Raw genomic sequence first — 27,629 nt, 5'->3', positions numbered from 1 at the left:
CATAATAAATCTACTTTGAACTCACCTTATAATGAAGTGCTTTTAAGCATAGTTACTGTTGCAAGTGTAAGAAATCAACCACATTACACAAAGCAAGCTTGCACAAACAAGGCAAATTATTTTGATTAAGGATTAACATTAAACAGGACATTAGTCATGCTTTAAACTTTGATGGGTTATTTTGGCAACTGGTGCATCTGAGAAAGCAAAAGTGCAGACTTAAATCTCACTGACTGCAGCATTTCTAATGTGAAGATTCTTTCTACAGAAGACACTAAAGTCAGACTACAGATCACAACACAGCTTGTGAGTGGTATCTGACCGTGACAGAAAACTGACCCATGAGCAGAACAAGCACTTCTCAGTGTGACACCTTAACCTTGAACTATCTATGCTTAGAACATACTGCACTTTGAACATCAGAAGCAGTAACTGCAATTGCATTTAGCCCATATTGTTTAGCTTGGTAAGCTTTCTTTGGGAGTTAAGTGAGATACAGCTGTCAGAAACAGTTAATGTTTCCCAAGTTGATCTTTTAAACGTTCCAACTCCATTGTGAGAATGCCAGAGTTTTAAGTCAAATATAGCAACAGGATTAAAATATTACCCTTTCTCTTGACTGTAGAAGGGAGATGAGTGTTCAAGTGTGTTATTACCCATTAAATGGTCTACAAACAACAGCTAGCTAGCAGCCACCTAGCTGCAGGGCACAAGGGAAGGAAAGTGAAAATGTTTTGACTCTTCTGGTAGGGAGCTGCTCGTAACAGCACCGTGGTTAAGAATGGGCAAGGATTAGAGTGTTTACTACTTCTCCATAGGATAACATAGCAGCACTCCGGACACAGAACAGAATTTTAAGTTTTGTTGAAAAGTTGCACAGGAGCAAGTGGGCACATAGTACTCAAAGTTAATTGCTATAAAGTACAGAATTAATCGTTTTTTAAAAAATAAAGGTACTACACACAAACAGCTCCAATTTTCATGCTTTTAATACAAACTTAAAAAAGATCCGGAACATTATAAACTATACAGCTCTGACCTCACCTACAACAAATCTGCAAAAACATCTTAGCGTCAAGCAAGTATTGCACAATGTTCCAAAGTAGAAAATTGGGATATTTTTCAGTCTACAATAAAAGGAATTATTTGCATCCGCTTTCCTTAACAGAAAATAACCATTCCTTTCAAAAAAGTAAAATGTACATAATTTGAAAAAATCCTGCCATCGTTTTTACTTTTTCTGAAGCATACAATGTCAATATCTGTTTTCAATTTTTTTTGAAAAAATAATTTGTTGCATATGAAATCTGAAATGAAATTACAATAATGTACATTAGAAATATATACTCTTAACCTTTACAAACATAGTAAATTATCAAGCAAAGGAAACCAAAGAAACTTAAGATTCCGATCAGTTAGTGCCAATTTTTTTAAAAATAAAAAATAAAACCAAGCAGTGTTTTTTTTTAATGTTCAAGTAAAGAAAGGCTAACATCTGCATAATACATCACATCACCTCAATGAAGAACACTTGGGGTGGGGGTGAGAGGGGAGGGTCAGGGAAGGAAGAAAAGGAATAGAAAGTCCTCAAAAGGCAATAATTTTAACAAAAAAATGACCAGTTTCTTTACCCTCAACAGCACATCTAAAAAGCTTATGAAACAGGGATGCCATTAAATCATCCAGGAACTGAGACTAATTGTACCTCATAAACAGATTTCTTACTGTGTTTCCATCCTTTTGCTGACAGGCAGAACTTTGTTATGGTCACCAAGGCTGCCCCAGAAGCACCAATCCCAATGTCTGGCGCAGACAGACTGATCCATTGCATGCCAGGAAGATCAGATCCCTGACACTAAATGAGCCTCTGCTTGGGCAAGTTTTTACTGCCTCATTAACAAATACTAGAAGGCCCACATATCTGCTGAATGACTTTTAAGGTCACAAGTCTTGAGGATGAGGGTTGGGGTGAAGAAAGAGGGCCAGGTGTCAAAGCCAAGGCTACTCATTGATGTTAAGTTGCTATTTTGGCCTCAAGATTAGAGGTCAATTCTGCCTTCTGTTGATCAAAAGTTGTTGTTCTGCATTGCCTTATTGTTGGCTGCATATTCTCCCATTATAATTCAAGAGGCAAAGTGTACCTTTTTCAGCCTTTGTTCAAACTTTCTCACCAATACTCAACTGGCAATTTGAAAAAAAACTTTCCCAATAGCAGGATATTAATCTTCAAACCTTGGAAGAACACAGTGAATGTTAAATGGTCACTGGACACAAGCAGGGAATGTAGGCATTGTTCTTACTTTAAGTCAAAAAGCTTGAAAAGGTGTCCCTAGAACATGAACAGAACAAAATTTACAATGATCTTTTAGCCACCACCATTTCCTCCATATTCCTTTCTACACCACAAAAGTGCACATTTTCTGCCGTGCTCTTTTTTAAAAAAATATATTAAAAGCAACTCAACTAAATCCTGGCAAGCCAGAGAAAAGCTTTAAAATGCAGATTTTCAATTGTGTTTAAATGCAAACTTTGTCTGTAAACGTACAATTTGGGTGACCACTTTCAATTTCAGAAATACTAGTTGAAAATTATAGGCAGTTGTGGCATTTGCATTTTCGGGGTGCATGTATGTTAATTCCAAACAGTTCAGAATAACAAACAGCATGCTATTTTGACATGGGCCAGGGAGCAGCGGGACATCAGTCAGGGTACACCAACTTCAACTCTAAAATGATCAAATCATCTGTTTCAGCAGTCCAAGTCTTAGTACAGTGTGTGGGATGTTGGGATAACAGCACAAGTCACACAATAGCTCAAAAAAAATCAATAGTTCCAGCATTGTATATTGGATTCTGGGTTACTGATTAGACAAGGTTGAGATGGCAGTGGGGCTTAATTGCAGTATAGGTGCACTGAACAATAATGACTCAGCCAAAAGTGTTATGATAATCTGGATTTGCTGAATCACTAGCCAAGCAGATTATACAGCAGTTGCAATTTGAATGTATGGCTAGTCCTCAGTTCCTTACTCAAGCTCAGGACTTACACTCCATTAATTGGTTAAGGCCTAATAACTTCAGGACTCCCACAACAATTCAAGATAAATACTAAAGCAGATAGCTGTACTCATCTGGTCCTTTAGGACTTCTTAATATTACCCTTGATCATTATATTTGGTTCTTTAACTAGTTGTGTTCAGATTGTGTTCTTAGAGGTTTAAAGCCACAGCACTAACGAGGCTGAGCCGTAACATTAATCCAGTAATTCAGAAACATTTTAATGTCAGAACCATGTACAAACATAGGACTTGCTCTTTAAAATCAGAAAAAAACCCATAAGGTATAATGAGGTTTCACCCTCTAATCTGGGTCAACTTTTACTGTGAATACTGTTAGTCGTTGGTGCTGATCACCAGCATTGTCCCAAAATAGCTGCACTGGGCCCAAAGCTCAGTGATTGCACATGATCCAGGGGAGGATAAAAGCTGAACAATCAAATCTATCAGGGATACTTTCAGGAAACTCTTAGTGCTCGGTTCAAGTAGACCATTATCAAACTTCAGAGGTCATCAGCTACTTAGTATATTAGGGGGAGTGTCATAAATATTATAAATATTGGAAGGATAGTGTTCCTATCTGAAGCATGTAGTTGCGCAGATTGTAAGCTTTATTAACTGATAGTCTGAACCCAGCTTTTTTTTCTCCCACTTGGCTGCACTGTTTGGGTAGGACACAAAGGAAACCTGCACCTTTACCACAGTAAAACAGAGAATAAATCAGAGGAGATGCTCGCATTGTCTAACAGAAAGCTACAGAGCAATGTTGGAAGAGGTCTAAATGCATTCTGCCTCCTTTGCTTGTGAGAGAAAAGAATTGGTTTTTAAACAACCAAATTGATCAAACATAGCTCTAACTCCTGGGTCCCTATCCCAACTTTCAGTACCAGTAATACATTAGACCAGTACAAACAACTCACATCTGGCAAATCCCAAAATCAAATAAAGAGCTTTGGTCACCCACCTTTCCTGCTGAATCACCAGCTTAGTTATTCTAGGCAGGGTTTTGGAATAAATTAAAATTAATTCTCTTCAGGGGTGGCTTGGAATTAGCTGCTTAATAGTTTGATCAGTGGGTAAGATGGAAAATGCAAGGAGCAGAAGAGAGCTAGTATGAGGTCAAGAATACCTTCGGGGTGAATAGAGGATGTCCTAATCTTGTGGGTTATAAACAGCACAAGTCCTCTTGCACATATTCATAATATGTATAACAAGTGCTTCCTTTGATATGCAAACCCCACTTTATTCTTTTTTTTCTACGATTCTAAATTTAATTAACTGTTCTAACAAACCTTTTAATTTGGTCAACTATTGCAATAAAAAGGAACTCTGAAATATTAGGATAAAATATTTATCAAATTGATAATCACATCACCAACACCCCCTGTTCATCTCTGAGACTGAAATAACCAGCCTGGTCATCTAAGACATGTTGGAAATGCATCAAATTAAATACTGCTCTCCTATCCGAGGATAATGCTTAAAGACTTTTTTTGTAATTGGAAAGTAAACACTGCTGCACATGTCCTTGTGACTCAATGTGAACTGATCAAGCATGTTTTACAGTAACTTCAAACTATTTTGTCAAATCCCTTTTAAGATGACTGCAACTCCTTCCAAACAAGTTTTAATACAAAATTACTAGATGTGTCAAGGTCTTCAACCTGTATTGCCACTTACAATTACAATGGGTCTGGTTACTCATTCCAGTATAGCTGCTAACAACAGGCTTCATGAAATCCTGACTGTGGCATTGATAAGTTCAATAAAAGGGTAATTTTCTGTTGAGATGAAGTTGCTGGAGCATCATTTGACTGTAGCTCATGCCAAGTAGAATGATTCTGTTAACTAAAAGCAGTTCAGCAAAGAGAGCTGAAGCACTTACTGCAAGAGTCAACCTCAGAACACATTGCACTACACAGTGGAAAGGAAGAGCGGAGCTGTATAGGCAACAGCATAAATCTATTCAAATACAGAGTTATTTGGGCATTACAGATTGATTACTTCACTGTCAAGAACCTGAAAACCAAAGAAAGACAAAAGATAATAACCCTTCTCAGTGACTGACAGGATACAGCATTTACTACCAAGTTCTGACTGGTATGATAGCCATATATTATTTCAACTATAATTTAGTCACTTACATCTTTCCTGTTGTATCAGATTCCACCAGCCTATTCATGGACCTGGTATGTTACTCTACAGCTAACAGCTGGACCACCGCAAGGACACAATGTGCAGCAGAGTTTAACAGATAATTGGCCTCATGCGCTTTTAAATGCCTGGGTTCACGGTTACTCAAAGCCCCCCACCCCAACATACGATCAGCTCAAGTATCATTTCAGCTACGTCTGGCATCAGAGGTAAATATCGCGCAGCTCCCATGACAGAAGATGGGCTATCCCAAGTGTGATGCATCCCTTCCATCAGTAAAAACTTGATGTCACTTATAGCAGGCCTATGGCCGCATTACAGGAAGAGGAGAAAAGAGCTTGGCTCAAAAGAACCCAACTGAAAAAACAGACGTATCCCGGAACTCCAAGGTTCGAATTCAATAAAGGTATCACAGAAGGATCTTACACTGGAATGCAAATGCCTATCCATCACATCCGATACCACACAAACTGCTGCTGAGATCATTCACCAACTTCATAGCAATCTGGGAAAGTAGGAGGCTCTCTAAGATGCAAGGTACTGTAGATCTTCAATGTAGAGCTTGTTACTTAGTACAACCAAATGTTATTAAGTCCTTAGAGCATGATGCACAGCTTCACAGGATTGTTTTTTTTTTTTGCTAGTTGCCACAATACAGTAGTAGTTTGAATTAGGAGATCAACATGGATGAAGACCTTCAAAGCCCTTTAACCATGATGGCAGATTCTGTTGCAGTGCAGAGTGAGGTGTTCTCGTTGACAAGACTTGCTGAGTTTTAAGGAGGGGAGCGAGAGCGAACAGAACGAATGCCGTAACTCCACAGACAGCCAGCATGGACTGGATAAGACCAGGCACTCCCACTGCTTCAAGATGTTTGTTTTTTTTTGGCAGAATTCTGCTTCACTACGAACCTGCCAAACTTATTCACCAGTAATGGCTTCTCATCCCACAATACTATAGCAACTCTTAAAAAATAGTGGGAAATGTGTTCTCCTAGCAACCCCGATCCAGCTCCTACATAACAATTACAGTGCAAAATTAAACACAGATAGATACTGGCACAGGTGTGAGGTAATGCCCCAAATCTAACTGCTGTGAAAAACTGATAACACTACCAGTTATATATTGTGACCTTTATTTTACTCAAATTTAGAGTATTCTAATATTTCAGTATTCCACTTTTAAGATGGACTTTTGGTGCCATGTTTCTCCAAGGGAGGAATATAGAATTTTCAACAAAAAAAAAGTTTCATTAACTCTGGAAAAATCCTACAACCTACCAAGGGATTGCAGTATGCGACTTGAACGAATCCAAAGAAAATTTTGAAAACTTGGGAGATGATTAAAGTTGGAGTGGAGGCTTAACTTTAAACTGTTCCCAAAGTGCTCTTCAACACGATATATTAGTGTTGGCCTTCTTTGAGTTCTACATATAGAAAGAGTTCTTCACTAAATATTTTAGTTTGCCAAGACAACTGGCTGAAATGGCTGGTTAGGATACTGCATGGTATTCAAGTTGAAGTCAAGTCCTTCCACAAACGGGGCTTTCTCGCCCAGGTTGTTGTTATTGTAGATTGGTGGCACCTCAAAGGCATTAGGGAATGGCGCCGGACCAGATGATGACTGATTTTCATTCCCGAAGTACAAGCTCAGGGAACCGGGGTACACAAACTCCTTGGCATTGGGAGAAAGAGAGGATGGTGGAATCTGGTTGCTACTGAGGACTAGCGAATGCATTGATGTAGACAAACCTTTCTGCTTAATCAAGCCATTGGTCGGAGAGCGAGCCATTCTGCGGCCTCCAGTTTTCATCTTGGTGGACCCAAATTTGGTGGCAGCAAAGGCTGCAGTGGTAAATGTGATTGGCTGAGTAGACCTTGGGATGAAGGTGGGGCTCACTGAATTTCCAAAGGATGGTGACGGAGAATTAGACAAAGAGTTGCCCTGGTCAGTGATGGGTGTGAAGACCTGGGCCTCTGGGTTAAAGCTGCTCTTTATCTCCTTGTCCAATTCTGCACTCTCATTGTCGTCCATGTAGAGGACCTTCACAGCCCCTTTCTCACCAATCTGATAGGACACCTCAAACGGATCAATCCAGAGGCTCAATTCTTGCGGAACATTGGCCCGAATATCTTCTATATCTAAACCACTCCTCCTTGCAGCTTGCTCTATGATGGGGTCCACAGTTTCTCCGATATGGACACACCTGTACCCAGATCCTTTCAGGGGCTTTTCTAGGTACCAATGGCCCTCATATTTCTGTTTCAGCAACCGCTCCAGCTCCTCGCCGAAGAGGTCTGCACGTCGCCGTGGTAATTTGTTGTACAGATAGGAGATTATGAAATTTAAAGCCACTTTGATCTCCAAATGCATGCTGGATATGGTGACTGGGGCAAGGCAGTGTAGAAAGAGCTTCAGATCTTCAAACAATTCCTTAGAAAGGAGAAATGGAAAAGTTAGTTTACACATACATTTTCTGAGTGCAACTATAAAATACATTTAAAACAATTATTGGGGCATAAATTCAAACATTATTTCGAGTTACAGTCATAACACCTAAAGGGAGCAAAAGTGAAGAGATAATCTGCATTGAGGGGTAGTCAGAAATAAATTAAGCTACTTTAGCTGTTAAATTACTCAAAAAGTGACGAAGTCTAGGAAGCAAAGTTAACCTGGCTTTGTCACTGCAGCCATGCATTGCTTTCCTAAAAATGACAAAATAAAAGGAATTTAAAAACCATCGACGATCCCCTAATATACTACAGGAAAAGCTTCACTTCAGCAATTATGTGTTCAAAAGTTTTGACGGGAATAAACTAAATTCATTCTAGTAGCAAAGTACCATTAGAAGGCAGATTTAAGATCCTCAGACAATGAATTTAAAAAATATATTTTTTCTGGTATAATCTGGGACCCACTGCCAAATAGGTTAAAAGCTTGAACAACAAAAAAAAAAGGTTCTGGTAAAAGGGCAGGGGAGTGGGAGTAATTGAAGAGAACATGCAGAGAGCTGGCAGTCACAATTGGCAGGCTATACTCCTGTGCTGTACCGTAATGGAATTCCATTTCTGAATCTGCACAATATTTTCACCACACTAATCCCCAGTTTCCCCAGTAACAGGCTTGTAGGCTTGCCAGTACTTCACCTCTCTATACATATCAAAGTGTTCTTTCTAGACATAGTCTCAATTTGAATATACAAGTTATACTGCTAACCAGTAAAATTCAGAATGTGCAAATATACATACTTGTGAGATTACCCTCAGCAATCCCTGTAACACTGTCTACTTACGAGGCGGTAAGATCAACACCTACAAAATACACCATGGCTTCGCTTCTTGTCTGGCAATGTCTCCCAAATCCAGGGCCTTTGCCACTGGGAAGAAAGACAACAGGTACACGGAAATGCTACCACTTGCAGTTTCCAAATCCCACACTATCCCAAATATTCCTTCAGCTTTGGAATAGGCCACCAAAACAAACCATGGGAGTACCTCTGCAGCAGCTTAAAGCAGCAGTCACAAGCTCAGGGAAAAGGATGGCCAATAAACACTGGTCTTGCCAGCACCCACACTCTGAAAAATGAAATAAAAGAAATTACACTCTCTTTGGCGTAATTTCAGAAGAACCTAACAGAAGGCGCCACAGTACGTGGTTAACACAACGCTATCACACCTCAGGTCAGAGCTCAGAGTTCAATTCCGGCATTGCAAGGTTCAAAGATTCATTTTGCCAAAGTATGCATGTACAATACTACTGATGTTCACCTTCTTCAGATAGCCATGAAATACAGGAAGACCATGGGAGTTGTTGAAAAAGCATTAACCTCTCCCGCCCTCCCCCAATGGTACAAAAAGAGCAATAGCATCAAATCCCCACCACCTCCTCACAGAAAAACAGCAACAATAGCATCAAATCCCCAACCCCCTTCCCTGCAGAAAAGAGCAGAGCTCTTCTGTGACCTTGTGGGTATCCTCCAGGTGCTCTGGTTTCCTCCGATAGTCCAGACATATTGGTTAGTAGGTTAACTGGTTAATTGTACACTGCCCTGTGTTTAGACCAGGGTTAAATAAGTGGGTTGCCAGGCAGCATGGCGTGGCTTGATGTGCTGGAAAGGCTTGTTCTGCACTATATCTCAAATAAGTGTAAAAAGCTGGGTGCTTTGATTATAGGGAAGCAATATGTGTCCAGAGGCATTTAAAAACGTATACCATCATACATTAGTAAATAAACATCCCATGGATTACAACTCAAGCTCCAATTTGATAATGACATACTACATGTAAAATCTACCGACAGTCACTGGATGCCAGTGGGTGCTACATCACTTTCCCCATTCACCATTGGGTGGCCCAGACAGAGTAGATGGGAGAAGGATGTTTCCCATGGCGGGAGAGTCTAGGACAAGAGGGCACAGCCTCAGGATAGAGGGGCACCCTTTCAAAATAGAGATGCGGAGAAATTTCTTTAGCCAAGGGGTGGTGAATTTGTGGAATTTGTTGCCACATGCAGCTGTGGAGGCCAGGTCGTTGGGTGTATTTAAGGCAGAGATTGATAGGTTCTCGATTGGACATGGCATCAAAAGTTACGGGGAGAAGGCTGGGAACTAGGGTTGAGGAGGAGGCAAAAAAAAAAAGGATCAGCCATGATTGAATGGCAGAGCAGACTCAATGAGACAGGTGGCCTAATTCTGCTCGTATCTCAAATGGCTGAGTTCGACATAACCACTATCACGAGGAGAGCTTCTGCCTCATCTGCTTGCATCTACATACATCCAGTTAACGTGTGTTCTTTAGCAGGAGCACCCAATTCCATTAAACACTGTTTCTTTGCCAAGAAATACAATCAGTCCCCAAATCAGAATTTATTTATTTATAAAAGGTCAGACCAAGGAAACTAGGCACTGCAGTTGATTTTGATCAGAGGTTCCTGGTACTAGACAAAGAGCTGGTAACAAATCATCTGACAGTGTTCAAAAAATAGAACATGGAATGACTGGTTGCCCAGGACACTGGATTGTGTTACAGAGCATTTGAAATCAATGACTAGAACTTGGAAACAGAGAAAATAGGGAATCTTGCTGTGGAGTTGGGTTTTGGATTGTAAATGCCACCTTAAGAACACACGAAACAGACCAGCAGCTCAAATTTTAAATCCATGATAATAATGACTCTTTTTATATCTCATTTATTGGAGCAGTCAGCTGTGAATTTATGGCAACATTACTAAATGTTTTAATATGCTTGAGATGTCACTGCTGCATGACAGACCAGCCTCCATGGACACTAAACAGAAGCACACACTTCCCTAAAGCCAAGGCTATTCCAGGCAACCAGCGGCAAATCATAGAACTGGACAAAGGAGGAGTCCTTCAGGTAGAGCCCTGTAGCATCAGCAATACAAGACAGCACAAAGTTCAATAGCTCAAAGTTATTAGCACAACAAAACAAGCTACCATTACAACAAATAGTGGACAAATCGCAACAAAGGAACTTTAAAAATCAGTTTTTACGTATTGCATGGAATGAAGTGCTCTATAAAACAATAGCAGAGCCAGTATTTTTGTTTGTAAATTGACAGTGAAGGACAGAGCAAATCTGAAAGACCTGTCAACTTCACATGTCATGACTATCTAACAATAAAAATGCAACTGATTATACAATGGTGATTCAGGAACCAGGAATAAAAATATACTGGCAGAATTCTACAAGGTAGGAGAGGTGGAGCTAAGTAGTTATGACACCCAACAGCGACTCCTTTGTTTGCACCTTCAAAAACAGTCCTATTTCCATCTTTAATATCTCTATTTTTCCTTTTCAGGGTTCTTTTGAAGACCCTGACCTGGAGTTACACGCTGACTATGGATCTTTGCAGGAATGGGACCCACTGCAGGGGTTCCACAATCGGCCGCTATTCAGCATGCCAAAGACTCGGCCTAAGATTTCGGCACAGTTTCAGAAGCCTAAGATCAAGTAACTGGAGATGGGTGAATCGAGGGTCGGTGTCGCCACAGGAGATCCGTGTGTCATTGGGGGAGTTGGAACATCTGCTATGTGCCCAGGATCCTTGCGATCTCCAGGCACAGAGCTTGAGAAAAGCGACATAACGGACTTTTAATATCATAAACCAGTGAGTTGTTTGTTATCTCTCCTGCTTGTTGGCAAATGGAATGGAGTCACCTCTTTCTCCCTTATTAGGGGAGAGAGCCTGAAGCACGTCGAATTATCGGGTGAACAACGTAGTCTTTGGGGTAACTGCAAGTCTGTGTCTTTGCTATTGCTTTGCTCACACTGAGTGCCAGTAGCGGGTGCACTTTATTTTTGCCGGTGGGGGGAGGGGGATTGTTGCTTGCTGCCGCTTACGCGCGGGAGGGAGAGGAGCTGGGGGGGCACTTTGGGGTTCTAACATTTAACTGTCATTCATTCTTTGGGGTGCTCCTCTGTTTTCGTAGATGGTTGGGAAGAAAAAGCATTTCAGGATGTATATTGTATACATTTCTCTGACATTAAATATATCTTTGAATACAGAGTCAATGCAAGTACAGTGGATTCTGGTTAACTGGCCCATTGGTTAACTGGGACGACGCTTATTTGGGACAACTTTTAAAGAAAAAAAAAACTAAATAGGAAAAATAGTCCAGATTCCCTTAATCTATTTGGGACACTGCCACTTAATAGGGACAGGAGACTGTTGCTGAACAATTTCTAACTAGCATCAGTCTTGCGCACTACACTGTGCTTAAAAGGGAACAGTTTTCAAATAGCATCAGTTGTGTATGCTTTATATTCAAAAAGCAGTGATTTCTGTCAGAGTTGGCTAGAAATAAGCAGCAAGACAATTCAGAACTGTTTTGCTCTCTACGGTTTCAAGCATTCAGGCTTGGAAGGTCAGAAACAACCAGAAGTGAAAATGAATCAATTTTACTATTTCAAGTTAGGAACTACAAAGAATTTGAAGGTACTGACAATCATTTTGAATACAGACATCCCACCTCTCCCAGAAGTTCCGGGAGTTTCCCGCATATTAATAGTGGCTCCCTGATGCCCGCAAGTTATATACAATATCACGGAAATCAATTTTTTTTGAGAGCGAGCAAGAGAGAAAGCAATCGAAAGCACGCGAGCGAGAGAGAAAGCGAGAGCGCTTGAGAGCACGCGAGCGACCACAGGATAGAGAGAGCGCGAGCGAGAGTGCACCATGGCAGAGTGTTCCAAAAAATATATAAAACGTACGTCACCCCAGACTACGCTAAGGTGTACCCCTGCCTAATAGGGGTCAAAATAATGACAGTGTTGCTCGCTGCACTGTTTGCAACAGTGACTTTTCTATTGCCTATGGTGGGTTAAGACTGTAAAAGACATGTTGAGGTGAGTTTAACAGGTGCCATTCATTCATTAGCATAGCTAACGTTATTTAAACTAGCTGGCTAGCTGCTAAGGAGCTACTCTATTGCAGACATCCCACCTCTCCCAGGAGTCTCCCGCAAATTGATGGTGCTACCTCCTTGAGATGAGTTTTTGCAGGGTGGGATGCCTGTGAAAGTTACAATGAAAGTGAAGATTTGGAGAACATAATCCTCAAAAGCATTGCACACAGTCCATGATCTGCACTAGGTTCTTGAACTGATTTTGTTCATTTACAGTCTATCAAAAGAATAAGACAGCATACACTGAATAAATTCCTGTCCACAACTATTAGGAACTAAGACAGCTTTTTAGTACAGTAGCAGATTTCACAGTGTTACAATTTGTTCTGTATTTCATTTAAAAACATAATTTGTTACTCAGATAAACAGTAATGTGTTCTTTATACCTTTTAACTTATTTCCATAAAACTTCAGCTAATTGGGGCAGCTGCTTAATTGGGCCAAAATGTACAGATCCCAAAGTGTCCCAATTAACCAGAATCCACTGTATTTTCAGAAGTTGAATGTAATTTGAACACAACACCATTAACTTTGAAGGTTCATCTGTGGCAGTCATTTACTATGTATCCGTGAGATGGTGCACCACTCCAATGTACCATCCTATAGAACAATACAATTAGACTGCACCTTACTTTAACCATTACTAACATTCTCACAATTCAAATCTTAGATACTTTGATATATTTAAATGCCTTGAGTATCTAAACCAGGGATTGCCAACTTTTTTAAAAAAATGCCATGGACCACTAATATTCATTAACATTTTGTTTGTGGACCACAGGTTGGGAATAAATGATCTAAACCAAGCTCTACAGCTTCACTTTCATTGAATATTTTTGCTTTTATTAGCATTTAAATTAATTAGTGTTAACTAAAATTCAGCAATATCCCAGCATAATGCTAATTTAACTCAAATTTGAACTGTGCAAACTATTCGAACTATTTTAAAACCCAAAATGTCAACCATCCGTTTACTTCTACAGATAGTGTTCTATCCGTTTGTTATACATTAACGAATTTCTCTCCTTCCACTGGTGAAACCCGACCCACTGAGCATTTCTGCTATTTTCTGTTTTCACTTCACTGCATATTGAGCATTTCATAGAATATTTATTAGTGTGCCAGCAAGAACAGAAGGTTGAAGTTACCCAGCATAGCCAGGATGAAAACAACAAAACCCACTGCCTGTCACTCTAGGCAGTGATCATTATTATTTAAGTACAGAGTGGGCTGCCTCAGTATTCAGGTTGAGCATTTCAAAAAGCCAATTTTCTCAAAATCAATTGAAACTGAGAAATCACAAGCCACTTTTGGTGTAACCCAAAGGAGGATACACATTTTACTGAAGTAATTTCCACCATCACCTCTCTAAATGAATTCTGAGAATAAATCGATGCAGCAACAGCATCCTGTACACCACTACTGCCACTGGAGGAAGGTGCCTGCATGTGGCAGTCTCTTCTCTTCACCCCCCCCCGCCCTAATCTTGCTTGATGCTCCCAAAGGAAGGTCCCTCCCTGCATCTGAATGATCTCCCTCTCAATGGTGCTGGAGCCCTGGGTCTTGAGCAAGGTTTAATCAAGGCTATCTTTGGATTGGACTCTGTAGTTCACATTGTGATATGTTTCTGGTTCCTGGTTGGTTGCTCCTTTTTTTGTTGCTATCTTGGGCAATTTGACAAAGTGGCTGTGGGAAGACAGAATCTCAGGGTTGTGTACTGCATACGTACTTTGAGCCACTGGTTTGCGATTCTACCAGTTTTTTTTTGGGTTGTTAAAGGCAAAATTGTGCATAATGTGGCAATGAGACTCAACGGTCAACACAATCAAATATGGTTGTTTGTCTGAACTGTGATCAAAAATGAAAATTTAACTACTTAATTTCCACCTTTTGAAAGGGGTGACTTGAGTTGGAATTTCCTTTATCAGAACCTGGAATCCTTAGCACAGCCCTCAGAAGATCCTAAATGCAAAGCCCAACACAGCAAGTAACAGAAGGTAGCTGGATAGTAAGGGAGTAACAGGATAGGCCAACCCAATACATAACAGTCACTAACATATGTTTCCCAGTAGGGTTCACAGGATGCTCATCAGGAGTAGAAGCCCTACCTGACTGGGTTGAAACAGCAGAACAATGTCAACACAAATTCTATCGACATTTGAGTACGATCAGTAATCAAATTAGATCACAAACAAGAGAAAATCTGCAGATGCTGGAAATCCAAGCAACACACGCAAGATGCTGGAGGAACTCAGCAAGCCAAACAACTACTATGGAAAACAGTACAAATGACATTTCGGGACGAGACCCTTCAGCAGGACTGGAGAAAAAAAAATGACTCAGAGTTACAAGGTGGAGGGAAGAATTTCTCTTCTGTTTTGCACACGTCTGCCCTCACCCCACCAAGGACAGGATTTGTCTTGTCCTCACCTACCACCCCATCAGCCTCCACGTCCAGTACATAATTTTCCATCTGTCCCTCCCCACTAATCTCCCTCCTGGCACTTATCCTTGTAAACTGAACAAGTGCTACACCTGCCCCTACACCACCTCCCTCACTACCAATCAGAGCCGCAAACAGTCCTTCCAGGTGAGGTGACACTTCACCTGAGAGTCTGTTGGGGTCATGTACTCTATCTGGTGCTCCTGCTGTGGCATCCTGTGTATTGGTGAGACCTGATGTAGATTGGGAGACCACTTTGTCAAGGATCTATGCACCGTCCGCCAGAAAAAGTGGATCTCCCAGTGGCCAACCATTTTAGTTCCACTTCCCATTCTGACATGTCAGTCCACGGCCTCCTCTAATGTCGTGATTAGGCCACGCTCAGGTTGGAGGAGCTTTATATTCCATCTTGGTAGCCTGATGGCATGAACATCTATTTCTTGAGCTTCCAGTAATGCCCAACCCCCCCTTTACCATTCTCTTTTCCCTCTCACCTCATCTCCTTACCTGCCCATCACCTCCTTCTGGTGCCCGCCTTTTCTTTCTTCCATAACCTTCTGTCTTCTATCAGATTCCCCCGTCTCCAGCCCTATATCTCTTTCACCAATCAACTTCCCAGTTCTTCATCCCGCCCCCTCCCAGTTTCACCTTGTGTTTCTTCCTCCCCTCTCCCTACCTTCTAACTCTGACTCTTCATCATTTTTTCCTCCAGTCCTGATGAAGGGTCTTGGCCTGAAACGTCGACTGTACTCTTTTCCATAGATGCTGCCTGGCCTGCTGAGTTCCTCCAGCATTTTGTGTGTCAAACTAGTTGGTTTGGTTTAGCCACATTTTCTTCCAACTGAAGAACAGTACTGGCCCTGTCAGAATTAAGCAGATCCAGCACCCTGCTGAGCTCCAATTTACTGTCAAATTTCTCCCTTAGGACAGTGAAGGCTACTCCTTGTGCTTGGGTACAGAGGGTTTCAAGTATCTTTTTCTGCAATGCCATCCTGTCCCGTTTTCTCTCTCCATGTGTCTGTCAGAAGGTTGACAATAAACTATTCTCATTACTCTGCCAAGCATTTGCAAAAGCTGCATGTGGGTGACCCAGATTACATCACCTGCTATTTTCTCTTCCTGTAACAACTTCGGCTTTTACAAAGATAGAAAGTTGATCAGCTGAGAAACTTGGAAGTGCAAATTCACAGCCCATTAACAAGCAATGCAGAGGTGCAGCTTCAGATTAACTCTTCAATTCTAGTGCAGCATCAGATGAAATGCTCATGTTTTGCAACAAGACAAAATCATTGATATAAAAACCGAAAGAAAAATGGGTAATCTTTCACCTCATGATGATCTATTACATCTTGCTTAATTGCAAAAGAATTGAGGCTTAAAACGCACAGATAGAAACACATTGAACATATGACTAAAGGGTACAGAAAGGCCATTGCTGTAAACTGGAATCACTATTTGTAACACTAGTATCCAAATGGTAGACCAGTAACAAAAGTACTTCACTTGCAGAGTAAAATCTTGTCAATAGCTGCAAGAGTCCAAAATTTTAAAGCCCACCTGCCAACTTCAACACATTCTCCCCCACCACTTCCCCAATAAGCCCCAAATTCTTCAAAATTCACTTTATAGCTTTCTGCAGACGCTGTGCTGAAAATGATACACAATTCCTAGAATGTCCCAGCCTGTACATCACCCGGACATCAACAAGAGTAGTGTGGTCCGGAGAAAAGGCTTTTAGTCCTGGTGACTAAGCGTTTGAGGAAAAAAAGGGGGTGGGGAGAGTAGAAAACAATTCCACTTTCCACACCACTTCTCTCACTAGATAAATGCTGTCCTCATTTTCAGAATCTGATTACAGTACGTCACTCTGACACAGCAAATGGACACCTATGCTTACTGAATTACACTAGCTCCTGAAATGGTAAATACTTCAAACTTAAATATTTACCTTGCTTTTACAATGCTTCCAGCTCAATCTCTAAGATTATTTTCACTAGTACAACCCACAAATTTGTGCATCTCCAATTTAGCATCTTGCAGCCTGATCCAGCCATCTGGCCTCAGAAAATAGTATTCACCCACTAAGCTTCAAGATTTTCTTCAAAGCTTTACTGCTGTGCCCTAGGCCTCTAATCATCAGCTCAAGTATCTCCTTATGCAGTTATATGTCAAATTTTGCTGTGAAATGCCTTGGGGTATTTTGGCAAATTAAGGAGTTCGGATACGTGGCACGGTGGGGGTAGTTGGGTAGAGATCTAAGAGGCAAGAGATAATTTTATCAGACTTATGAAACTATGTTCCTCAATAAGAACTTGCATACTTTAAAATCATTTTGTATGACTTCTCCATGGCTCCTCTATTTCATTCTCACTCAGTCTAATGCCACTTAACCTGGAGCTGTGCTAGTCTAAACGTACATTACATTTCATCTGGAAAATATATGTACCTACATTCTTACCTCTTTCACAGAAATATAAATTCTATGAATAGCTTAGGCAGCAATATCTTCAATAATCTGAATGACCACCACCCCCCATGAGCAAACTCAGTACTTAAATTGCCACCAGCCACCATATATGTACCTTCTACACAAGAACACGCTCCAAAACAGCACAACTAACCAAGTCCCACATACAAACAGGTGACCTCAGCTTCACAAATCCACCAGACCAAAGCAATTTATCTCAAGCCATTCAATGACTTGAGCTACTCAGTTGCATGGGGTAGAAAATAACAAAGATTCTTAACTGATCTATTTTAATTGTATTTTTATTTTGAAATTATGTAGCCCATTTCCACCTTTCCAGTTTCCCCTCAATAGTCCTCAAGGGAATACTCCTTTAGAACTTACCTTGCTTAATGTATAGAAGTTCACCCATTTCTTCCAATGTTCAAACAAGCACAGGCCAACCAGCTCAACCTGTCCTAAACAATCCCTTTAACCCCAGAATCAAACAAATGAACAAGTCTTAATTACCCCTAATGCCAACAAGGAAATATCTATATGCATGACACAATATGGACTCAGTTGTAATGAAACCTTCCTACTTTTATGAACTACCCTTTACGCCACATTGATCAACATTCCAGAGTTCCATACAATATTCTGCTTTCTTATCATCCCAGCAGACTGGATAGTGTCAGGTGTTCAGGGCCAGATATGTATCCACACAGCTTTGTAGGTCAAATCTGCTTCAACTTGTTTTCTCCTTTTATCTTTGCACTGTCAGCAAACTTGATAACAATGGTTTCACCCGAGCCACATCCCACTCATTATAATTTAGTCATCTGAAAAATAACTTGTTTACCCAATGTAATTTCTCACAGAATATATTAGCCCCAACATCATGATCCATTAGCCTACCCAATAATCTTGTGAAATCCATTCAAGTGCCCATGATTCATCCTCAAAGCTGTAAAGTTGATTCACCTTTCATAAAACCGTATCAACACTGCTTGATTGTATGAAGATTTTTAAAATATCTTGATACTACTCCCTCAATAATTAATTCATATTCTAGATTCCTTTCTCAGAGAGGCATGACATCTGTCATTTCTAATGTGGGACCTTTTAAGAATGAAGTTAAGGAAGATCTTGACATTGCATCCCCATTAGTAGCCCTGTTTTCCAAATGCTAGGGTGCATTGCATTGGATCCAGAGAACGTGTCAGCTATTAATCTTATTTTAGTTTCTTTGCTTCTTTTCTATAGTAACTTTGGTTTGAATACTTCCCTCTACCTTGCTGTGGATTTTTTTTACTGAAATGTACCAAATGTGTCTCTGCAGTGTCCTTGCTTCCTATTATTAATTCTGCAGTCTCATCGTCCCAGGGATCAACATTTACACAAGCTATTTACTCTTTCATACATTAGAATCTGCTTTTATTTTGCTGGCTAGCTAATCCTCCATCCATTTCTCTTGTTTTTGATTTGATCACTTTTTCAGACCTTTTTCATTATACTTTTTCTTTTAACTTTAGTTAACTGAAGATGGATCATTTTTTGCCTCTATTCCTCAAGGAAATATCCTTGTCGAGAATCCAAAATGTCTATCATTTTTCATCTATTAGCTCACCTTATCTAGTTGTCCAACCCACTTCAGCCATTTCAGTCTTCAAACCTTAGAAACTACCTTTAAGGCATTAATTTCCAACTGCCACTTCCCAAACAATGTGAAATTCTACAAATACTTTCCCAAGGATCTTCATTACAAATTCATTAATACACAAACATATTTAACAGTCTATTCCATGGTTTATGTCACATTTTATAAAAACTCAAAAAAACTGACCTCATCCTTAGATCAATTTTTGCCAATTTCCTTAACTCATACTCCACCTTACATTATAACTAATGCTTGTAGACTGTTCCTACCAATTACCCCTCCCCCATCATCTCCACTGACTGATTCTAAATGTTGATTTTGAAAAGTCATTTCTCACTACAAAACCGATCTTAGCTTCTGAATACAACTACTTCATGTATTTTGAAATGTCAGGCAAACCAACATAATCAGCTCCCAAAGCTGGCCACCTTGCCATCACATTTCAGTAACAGCAGTTTTTTGATTCCATTAGTGCCATCAATTAATTTAACTTGTTACAACCGTGTGCATTTTTGAGCTTATAATGTATTTTTTTGGACTCTTCGGTTTATTACATGTTCTAGTTTCGGCTGCTCCTTTTTGTTACTACTTTTGGGCAATTTTTGAATCGGGGTGGCCTGCTGGTAATGAACACCGAGCTGAACTGTACTGAAAAATGCCTTTTGATTTTTATTCTGTGATTTTGCTTGATTTTTTGCTCCAATTTGTGCAATTATTTTTGCGTGGGGGGGGGGGGAGGAAGATTTGATATTTTTCTTTGAATGGGTTGGTTCCATGGTTGTTCTTTGTTTCATGACCATCTGTGGGAAGATGAATTTCAGGATTGTATACTGCATACATACTTGATAATAAATGTACTTTAAACTTGGATTTTTCCCTATTCCCCCCCGGACTTTATTTGCAGGTGCACTCAAGTTTGTAGACATCACCTCCTGTTAACACTCCACTATCACAACCCATTTTAGTACCCTCATTATTCCCTTTGCCCTTTGTCTAAAATACTCCCTCAATTGAACCATTCCTCTCAAACCCCACCCAACCTATCAATCTAAAACCTTATCTATAGATCTAATTATTCAGTTCACCAGGTCATTACTCCTGCAAAATTCAAGCCCCCACTGTCCTAGTACCATAACTCCTTTTGCAGTACTGGGGGCAGAGCAGTACGAATTACCAGAGATCTCAGAATTAAGGCAGACATTCAATACACTAATCTTTAATCAATCTAAGAAAATTTTGGACAGGGCTCCAGGATGATCACCTTTGAGATTTTGCTTTATTCCCTTGGATTCCAGTGTTTGTACTTAATTAATGAACAGTGTTCATTAAAGGGATTGCGCACAATTAATATTTTTCCCCATGCATCTCGTTCTTCTGCAGCTCAACGTCTCTAAACTAGGCAACAAAGCATTTGGGATTCATGCCCCTTTATGCAGACAGTTACCTATGCCACCCACTTCCCTCACCCCTGCCAATTATTATTACTGGAAAGCTAGTGGGGACTGCCAATATTCAATCAAGTAATTGCTGGGGCAGGAAAACCTCTGGTTGAAGGACAGCCTACCCTCACTGCCTTATCTCACATTAGCATGGACACAGAATAAGGTATTGAAAGTACTTAGAAATTGGAGGAATCAAGCAAAACTGCCTTGCAAAAGAAAATTAATGCACTAATTATAGGCAATGTTTGATTCTTTTCAGAAAGACAGACCAAGGAAATACAATAAACTCAAATAATTATATAGAGTATTAATGCATTTTTTTTTAAAGAAATAAAACCTGTTCTCAGATAATGCACCTCCAGATTGGGATTTTGCTTGTAAAAAATGCTAGAAATCCATATAAAATGTACAGGCCAATGTTTAGATTTATAATATTCCAAATGTACATAGTTGAGCAAAACAAAACAGCTTCTGTCAATGTACTCTGAAATCATTTGATTTCATTGATCTACTATGAAAAATTACAGCGAGAGGCTTTCCCAAAAAACTGAATATACTCAGTTAATACGTTACCCAAGATGAGCTATGGTACATTGCAAATTGAACAATTAAGAACATTTTCACGGCAAACTCCATCCAGAATTATGTTTAAAGAAATCACAGCACAAGTTTGGCTATGAAAATATGTTTGCCCGTTGAGATCAGGTGATTAGCAACCATATGGCTATTGAACAGCCACTGCTGCATTGTCAATACACCATTTTGTATCAGCGAATGGGATTATCACCACAGCAAACTGATTACTGACTGGACACAATACTGTGACACGAGAAGCAAACGCATTCAGAAATATAACAGGCTAACTAAAAATATGACAGGAAATGATTCTAAAGGATTTGGGTTGTTTATACGTAGAAGAGTTACCTGCTGGAATTAGGGGCCATAATCTGACTAAGGGATTTAGATATATAATCATAAGAGCACTGCTAGGTCACTTTATACCCATTGTTCAAACACCACAATTACCGAGTTATCAGCTTACAACATGCAATTACAATTTCAGTGGTCTCTTTTATTCTGCATTAAGACCTTTTCTGTGCCAGCTAGCATACGAACAGACACCGGCTGCCAGTGTTCTGGCTGTGACGCCACAGTCACGAGTGGAGTTACAATGTCATGAATGAAGGTTCCACCAGTAGACAATGTCAGTAAGTGAAACGCTATTTTGTGTTATAACAGTGTTAAATGCTGCTTTGCTCCCTGCTTTAGAGCAGAGGTAGTCAATCTCTGCGCACACACACAATTATCTTCAGCACACTGACTTAGCAACAGATACACAAGGTTTTGATTAGTACTGCCAAATGGTCAATAAAGCCATTGGCATAAAGTCAGAGAGTTGAAATTGAAAATATTGTATACAGGAAAAAAAATTGCATTTCACCACCTACCCACCCCCATTACATCCCCTCCAAGAACACTATGGAAAAGAGCCAGGGATTGAAATAAAGGCTTGCTCTTACAAACGCCAGCAGTAATAACCTCCCTTCGGTGCTTCACAGTTTAGGGTTCCATAGTAATAGGCGGAAACAAGACCTGCTTCTCATTGCACTCTGATGACTTCTAAATCAAGACTGCTTACATTGGGTTGTTGGATAAAAAACAACCTTGCCTGTAATGTCCCCCAACTGAATTTGCTGACATTTGCCAACTCAACATCCATACATGCTCTGCTGATCCCAAGAGAAAACGGTCTAATACGGAAGCCAACATTACCAATTTAGTTTTAAATACTTAATAAATTTCAATCTTCCCACCCTTTAGTAATTATTTGAACCAGAACCCTGGTTTCCCAAAGGAAATTTCTTGTTTTTCCTCACCAATGTTTATCTCTCAGTCCTCAGCTTAACATCACTTTTCCTCAAAACAAACTTTGCTTTTTTTTAAGCTCCTTTTAAAAGGTACAGATGTGAAAAAATTGTAAAGATGAGCACAAAGCTTTGGGAAAATTTCACCTCATATAAACAGTGTTTCATGAATGAACTCTTGTTACTTGATTGACATAATATTGTTTTAATTACACAGTTACACCTGCTGTGAAAAGTATACACTGGAAAAATCATCCCCACCTAGAATTTACTGCCAATTTTGTTCTACTTTCACACATTAAACCTGAAGACCCTACACAACAATCAGTAAAAGCAGTTCACACACTTCTTTGCTTCCACGTTTGAGATCTCTCGCTCTCTTAACATTAACTGACAATCACATGACTGGACATGTCAGTCAGAACAGTCTGAGATCCCTGCCCCACACCGGCTACACAAGTAGATTGGACACATGTGACACAAGTGCTCAAAATAGAACTCCTAATAGATATGGAGATCTGGCGAGTAGTTGCAGAACAGGGTCCAGCTGGTTCATGGAACAGCACAATTGCTGCTCGAGTCTCTAGCAATGGTGCCCCATATTTATCACGCATTGCAACGTAGTGCTGCCGCTAAGTTACCAAATTTTACGGCATATGCCAGTGATAGTAAACCAGATTCTGATTCTAATATCATTTGACCTATACTCTACAACATAACCTGTCCATCGTGAGCAGGCTGAGAAAATAGCCCACCAAAATGTCAGTAATGAAGTTTTGACTGCAAGGGAATCCAAAACTGGGTGGACAAGTAAAAAACAAATAGTAAATCCACCAATGCACACAGGAGAAAGCTTGACTAGAATGCAGAACCAGTCACTGGATGGAGTAATGAGAACCTTAACAGATATTTAAGAGGAAAGCAAAATAGTCTTTAAGAAATAGAAGGGTGAGAAGGTGGGTGGAGTACAAGCAGCAGGTGGGCTGAATAATTGGTATCAGTGCTACAGACTAAACAACTATGGAGAGCAGGGAAAGCAGGTTTTGAACCGGCACACAGTCTTTCATCTGGTGTAACATATTACACCAAAACACTGGCGTTTCTCAACACTCCTGACAAGCTAGGTTGATAGCTGATGATTTTCAAGGCAAAATCTCCAAAACCAAAGCTGTGGAACTCAAGCCTGCTCTGAAAAATCCAGGGCTGCAGAATGAATAAAGGTGAAGGCAACAGTCAGTGCTGCAGTACAGCAGCGAGACTAAACAATTGGCAGGACTGATCTCCACCTTTGTTTAGAGTTGATCTCATCAGTGATAATAATGGGGACTGTTGATGGCCGAGGTTAGGGAGAAAGTTCTGCTCCTGATAAGCATCTAGCACTTTCTGCTGAAAAGTGCACGTATGTACAACAGATAAGAGCAGGATCAGTTTCTACTGCAATGCCCTCTGCTATCAGCTTACCAATATTTACTGCCTAGGCACTTGGGTTTAATAAAATGCTTTAAAAATTGCAGCTAAACAGTTAGGTAAGGGAAGGAAAGTGGAATTAAAATCTCTTGACTTTACATACTGAAAAGCCTCCAAGATGAACTAAATACCAAAATGGTAAGATATAGATGAGAAAAGTCTGCAGATGCTGGAAATCCAGAGCAACACACAGAGGAATTCACGCAGCATCTATGGAAATGAATAGATAGTCAATGTTTCAGGCCAAGTTAGTAATTATTCCCTCTAATTGTCATGGGGAGGGGGTGGGGGTAATATTCTGCAAGTCAAAGTCAAATACTTTAATAACAAGCCTCAGACCAGCTCCTAACAATGAAAAATGACCAGCATCAAGGAGACTATAAGTACTGCAAACTCTGGCAAGCTTAAACAGAATAGCTTACTCTTACTTAGCAGACTGAAACACACCATTGAATGTATCATGTCACAACATTTCAGGCCTTTAACACAAGTCAGAAGAAAGGAAAACATTTAACTTTCCCCAAGTTGCATTTTTACTCCAATTGTGGCTTTTCCTTTCTTTCAGAGCAGGTTATACAAGCAGTGGAAGAATGAACAATTTACCGAATTTCAATCCATTGGTTTTAAGCAAGTTTCACATTCTTGACAATGTGAAGGACAATGCTCTCATTACATCATTCAGTCCCACTCAAAATTCTTCACCCACCATGACCATGATCAACATATGGAAAAGACATCCAGAAAGAGCTCCAAAAATGTAGTCAGGAGGACACTGTATCTGTGCTGACTCTGCAAGAGACATCTTGTTTGCTCTCCATTGCCCTACCATTTTTCCCTTTATAATATGTATTTAATAGGTATGACTAAATCTTCACCCGCCTTTCTGGCACTGTATTTCAGAGTGTGACATTTAAAACTAAAAAGCTCCTCCTATTTGCATATTTTACAATATTGGTGTCCCTGATGATTAAATCTGTTAGTGAAAACCGTTTCTCCTCAACAAGAATGGAAATTTTTCAAGTTATAAAACTCCTGTTAACCAAATTCAATGAGAAGGATGCGTCTTAGTCGAAGGCCCAATGCCTGTGATTCCACTGGAAACTAGAGATAGCTTGAATTGGTGTTAGTGTGCGCGCGCAGGTGGACAGGAAAAAGGGAAGGGACTTGTTTTGCTGATCGTCTGTTGCGTGTTCTGCGAACATGGTGGACAATCTGTGTTGGTGTCGGAATGTGTGGCAACACTTGCAGGATGCGCCATCACATCCTTAGATTGTGATGTTTGCAAACACAAACACTGCACTTCACTGAATGTTTCGATGTTCATGTGATAGATAAATGAATAAGAATGATCCACCATCACAGAAACACAGGCACAGATGTGTTATGATATTACTCAAATCCAAAACCATTCTAGTAGATATCCTCCTATAGCCTTCAAGACTTTTCTTAAAATCTTGTATCCCATACTCCAAATTACAGGCATAATTCCTTTGATTTGGCAATTTATGAAGCTAATGGTTGGCATGTTCCTTAGGGGAATAAAAAAATGCCCGTCATGGATGCTCATCTCCTGATTCTGCCCCAGCATATCCTTCAATTTCTATTGTTGATCCTCCTCCTTTCTTCACACTTCAGATCTAGTCTGACACTTTCATTCTGCCCATCCCAGTAGTCCGTTGATATAATTAGTCATTTTTGTTAGGTTAATTAAAATGTGCCAAAGCATATTCAAAATTAGCTTGTGGTCCAATGCAAAGATCAGCTGCTTACGACAATATAAGGAGACAGGAAAGGACCATTTGAAATTGGACTTTCTTTAGTACTGACAAATATCCCAAGGTATCAACACCAAAATACATTAGAAGAGGCAAGATTTCTGCAGTTAGAAAGGGAAAGAAATATGTTTGGGTTAGATCTCTGGAGGTTCAGACTTTAGAACGATAACAATGCCAACGACTAATTTATTTTCTGAATAATTGCAGAAATATGCAGTACTTTATTATCACCATATGCAAAAGTCAAAAGGATGTAATGAATTCTGCTCGGGTTTCTGAAATCCGAAACGCCAAGTCTTATTCCCATAACAAAAATCTAACATCTGCAGTTTGATGACGATTCCGCCTTGAGGTAAACTCGACAGATCTACAGTAACAATCACCAATTTATTTTATCCAATAATAAAAATATGCACTTGAGCAGCTCAAAGTCTCTGCATGAAAATTATGATACGGCAAACATTCGATGCGAATGACAGTCTCAGGGTTGACCCAATTTTCCTAGCACTTTTTTTTTTGGTCATCACAAACATTTTGCAATCCAGCTGTGTTGGGCGTCTCTTTAAAAATACAAAATAGCCAAGCATGCCAAATAAGGAGTCCTCAAGGCTTAGAACAACACTGCAAGGCTGGTCCCCCGTTCGCGCTGCAACATCGGATCTGTAGTTCCATTGACTGCGTCCGCGCTGGCGCCACCAGTACAGCAGAACTACAGTTCCCAGAGTGCACCAGGCGCGGCGAGCATGCGCACTACCCAACCCGAAAGACTGCAGCGCAGGCGCCCTCGAACTCCCTCCTCCCTCTCTTGCTCAATATTAAATGTCCCTGAGCCCATCCCCCTCTTTTCACAAATTCCACCAAAACCAAACCGGACCGAAAGGGGCAAAATACTCAGGTCGTCTCTCCGTGGAGAATATATTTTTTACTTTCACCAATCGATCACCACGGTTATTACTATAATATAAAAAGGTACAGTTACTAAGACGGGAAAAAAAGGCTCAACTTAAGAGGTTCCAGCCCAAGGACTTTAACCTTCCGAATCCCCCCAAACCTGATCTTATTCCAGGACTAGCAGCATATCATTTAAAGAAAAAAAACATCCCAGCAATTAGATGCAACATTTACAACCTTCAGCACTACTCCCTTTATTTTAGTAAATAAAACGCACGATCCACGAGAGCGATGAGGGCTTTTTTTTAATCCACGATCTGAAAAAAATATCGACATCTCGACTTGGCAGTGAAATTAGTGACTGAACACGTCAACAACCGACTGTCTGCAGGCTTTAAAAGAAAAAAAAAGTACATTATTTCATAAACACCCTCACACACAAAAAAATCGATAGATCTTTATACAGCACGGCCTATTTTCTTTAACTTGAAACATTAGATGCAAACGTACCTCAGAAATCCGAACCCATTTGGTTATTATGGAAATCTATGGATGGAAAATGGAGTTTTATGCTGAAGCAGAGAGGGGAAAAACTACAGTTTAGGCTCGAAATTTCTCCTCAATCGTTGAAAAAAAATACAAAGCCTATCTTTTTTATATAAAACGTAAAGAAAAAGCCAGAAATGATGCAGGTGATTTAAAGTGGAGGAGTTGGAAATTGACAATAGAGGAGGGGGGTTAAAAGAGAGATTAATGGAGGGAGTGAGACTGTGTCCCCACTTGGGCTGAATTCAGGTATTATAATATTAGAGACACGGGCTTTCGATAGGCTGACGTATGGAAGTGGAGAAGGCTTACTTGTGGTGCCGGGAGCGGGCTGGCCTCGGGTCGGTCCGGGTCCGGGTCCGGGTGCAGGTCCGGTTCCGCCGCCGCCTCTCAGCCCGAGCTGCCGCTGCCCAAACTTTAGCCCCAGCTCCCGGCGCACTTATATCACTTCACATCCCC

The 27,629-nt window shown here is 40.3% G+C and overlaps 1 protein-coding gene across 2 annotated transcripts; it reads right to left on the bottom strand.

Moving 5' to 3' along the window:
• Nucleotides 1–971: 971 nt before the first annotated feature.
• Nucleotides 972–27,629, bottom strand: LOC140204845 (protein Tob2-like). Of its 2 annotated transcripts, none has more exons than XM_072271713.1 (2): nt 27,483–27,629; nt 972–7,642 (listed from the first exon to the last, which is right to left on the bottom strand). In XM_072271713.1, exon 2 carries the CDS (start codon nt 7,580–7,582, stop codon nt 6,668–6,670), a length of 915 nt encoding a protein of 304 aa, XP_072127814.1. In that variant the 5' UTR covers nt 7,583–7,642; nt 27,483–27,629; the 3' UTR covers nt 972–6,667. The 2 variants fall into 2 exon arrangements, with proteins under 2 accessions (XP_072127814.1, XP_072127815.1); XM_072271714.1 differs by lacking the exon at nt 27,483–27,629 and adding an exon at nt 27,135–27,279.

This window comes from Mobula birostris, chromosome 11 (assembly GCF_030028105.1).
Source record: "Mobula birostris isolate sMobBir1 chromosome 11, sMobBir1.hap1, whole genome shotgun sequence".
NCBI lineage: Eukaryota > Metazoa > Chordata > Chondrichthyes > Myliobatiformes > Myliobatidae > Mobula > Mobula birostris.
The sequence above is the reverse complement of the archived record's forward strand: the minus strand, read 5'-3'. Positions and strand labels throughout refer to the sequence as shown.

Bases quoted from the DNA above. Each gene is read 5' to 3' on its own strand.
- LOC140204845 (XM_072271713.1), bottom strand. From the start codon at position 7,582: ATGCATTTGGAGATCAAAGTGGCTTTAAATTTCATAATCTCCTATCTG.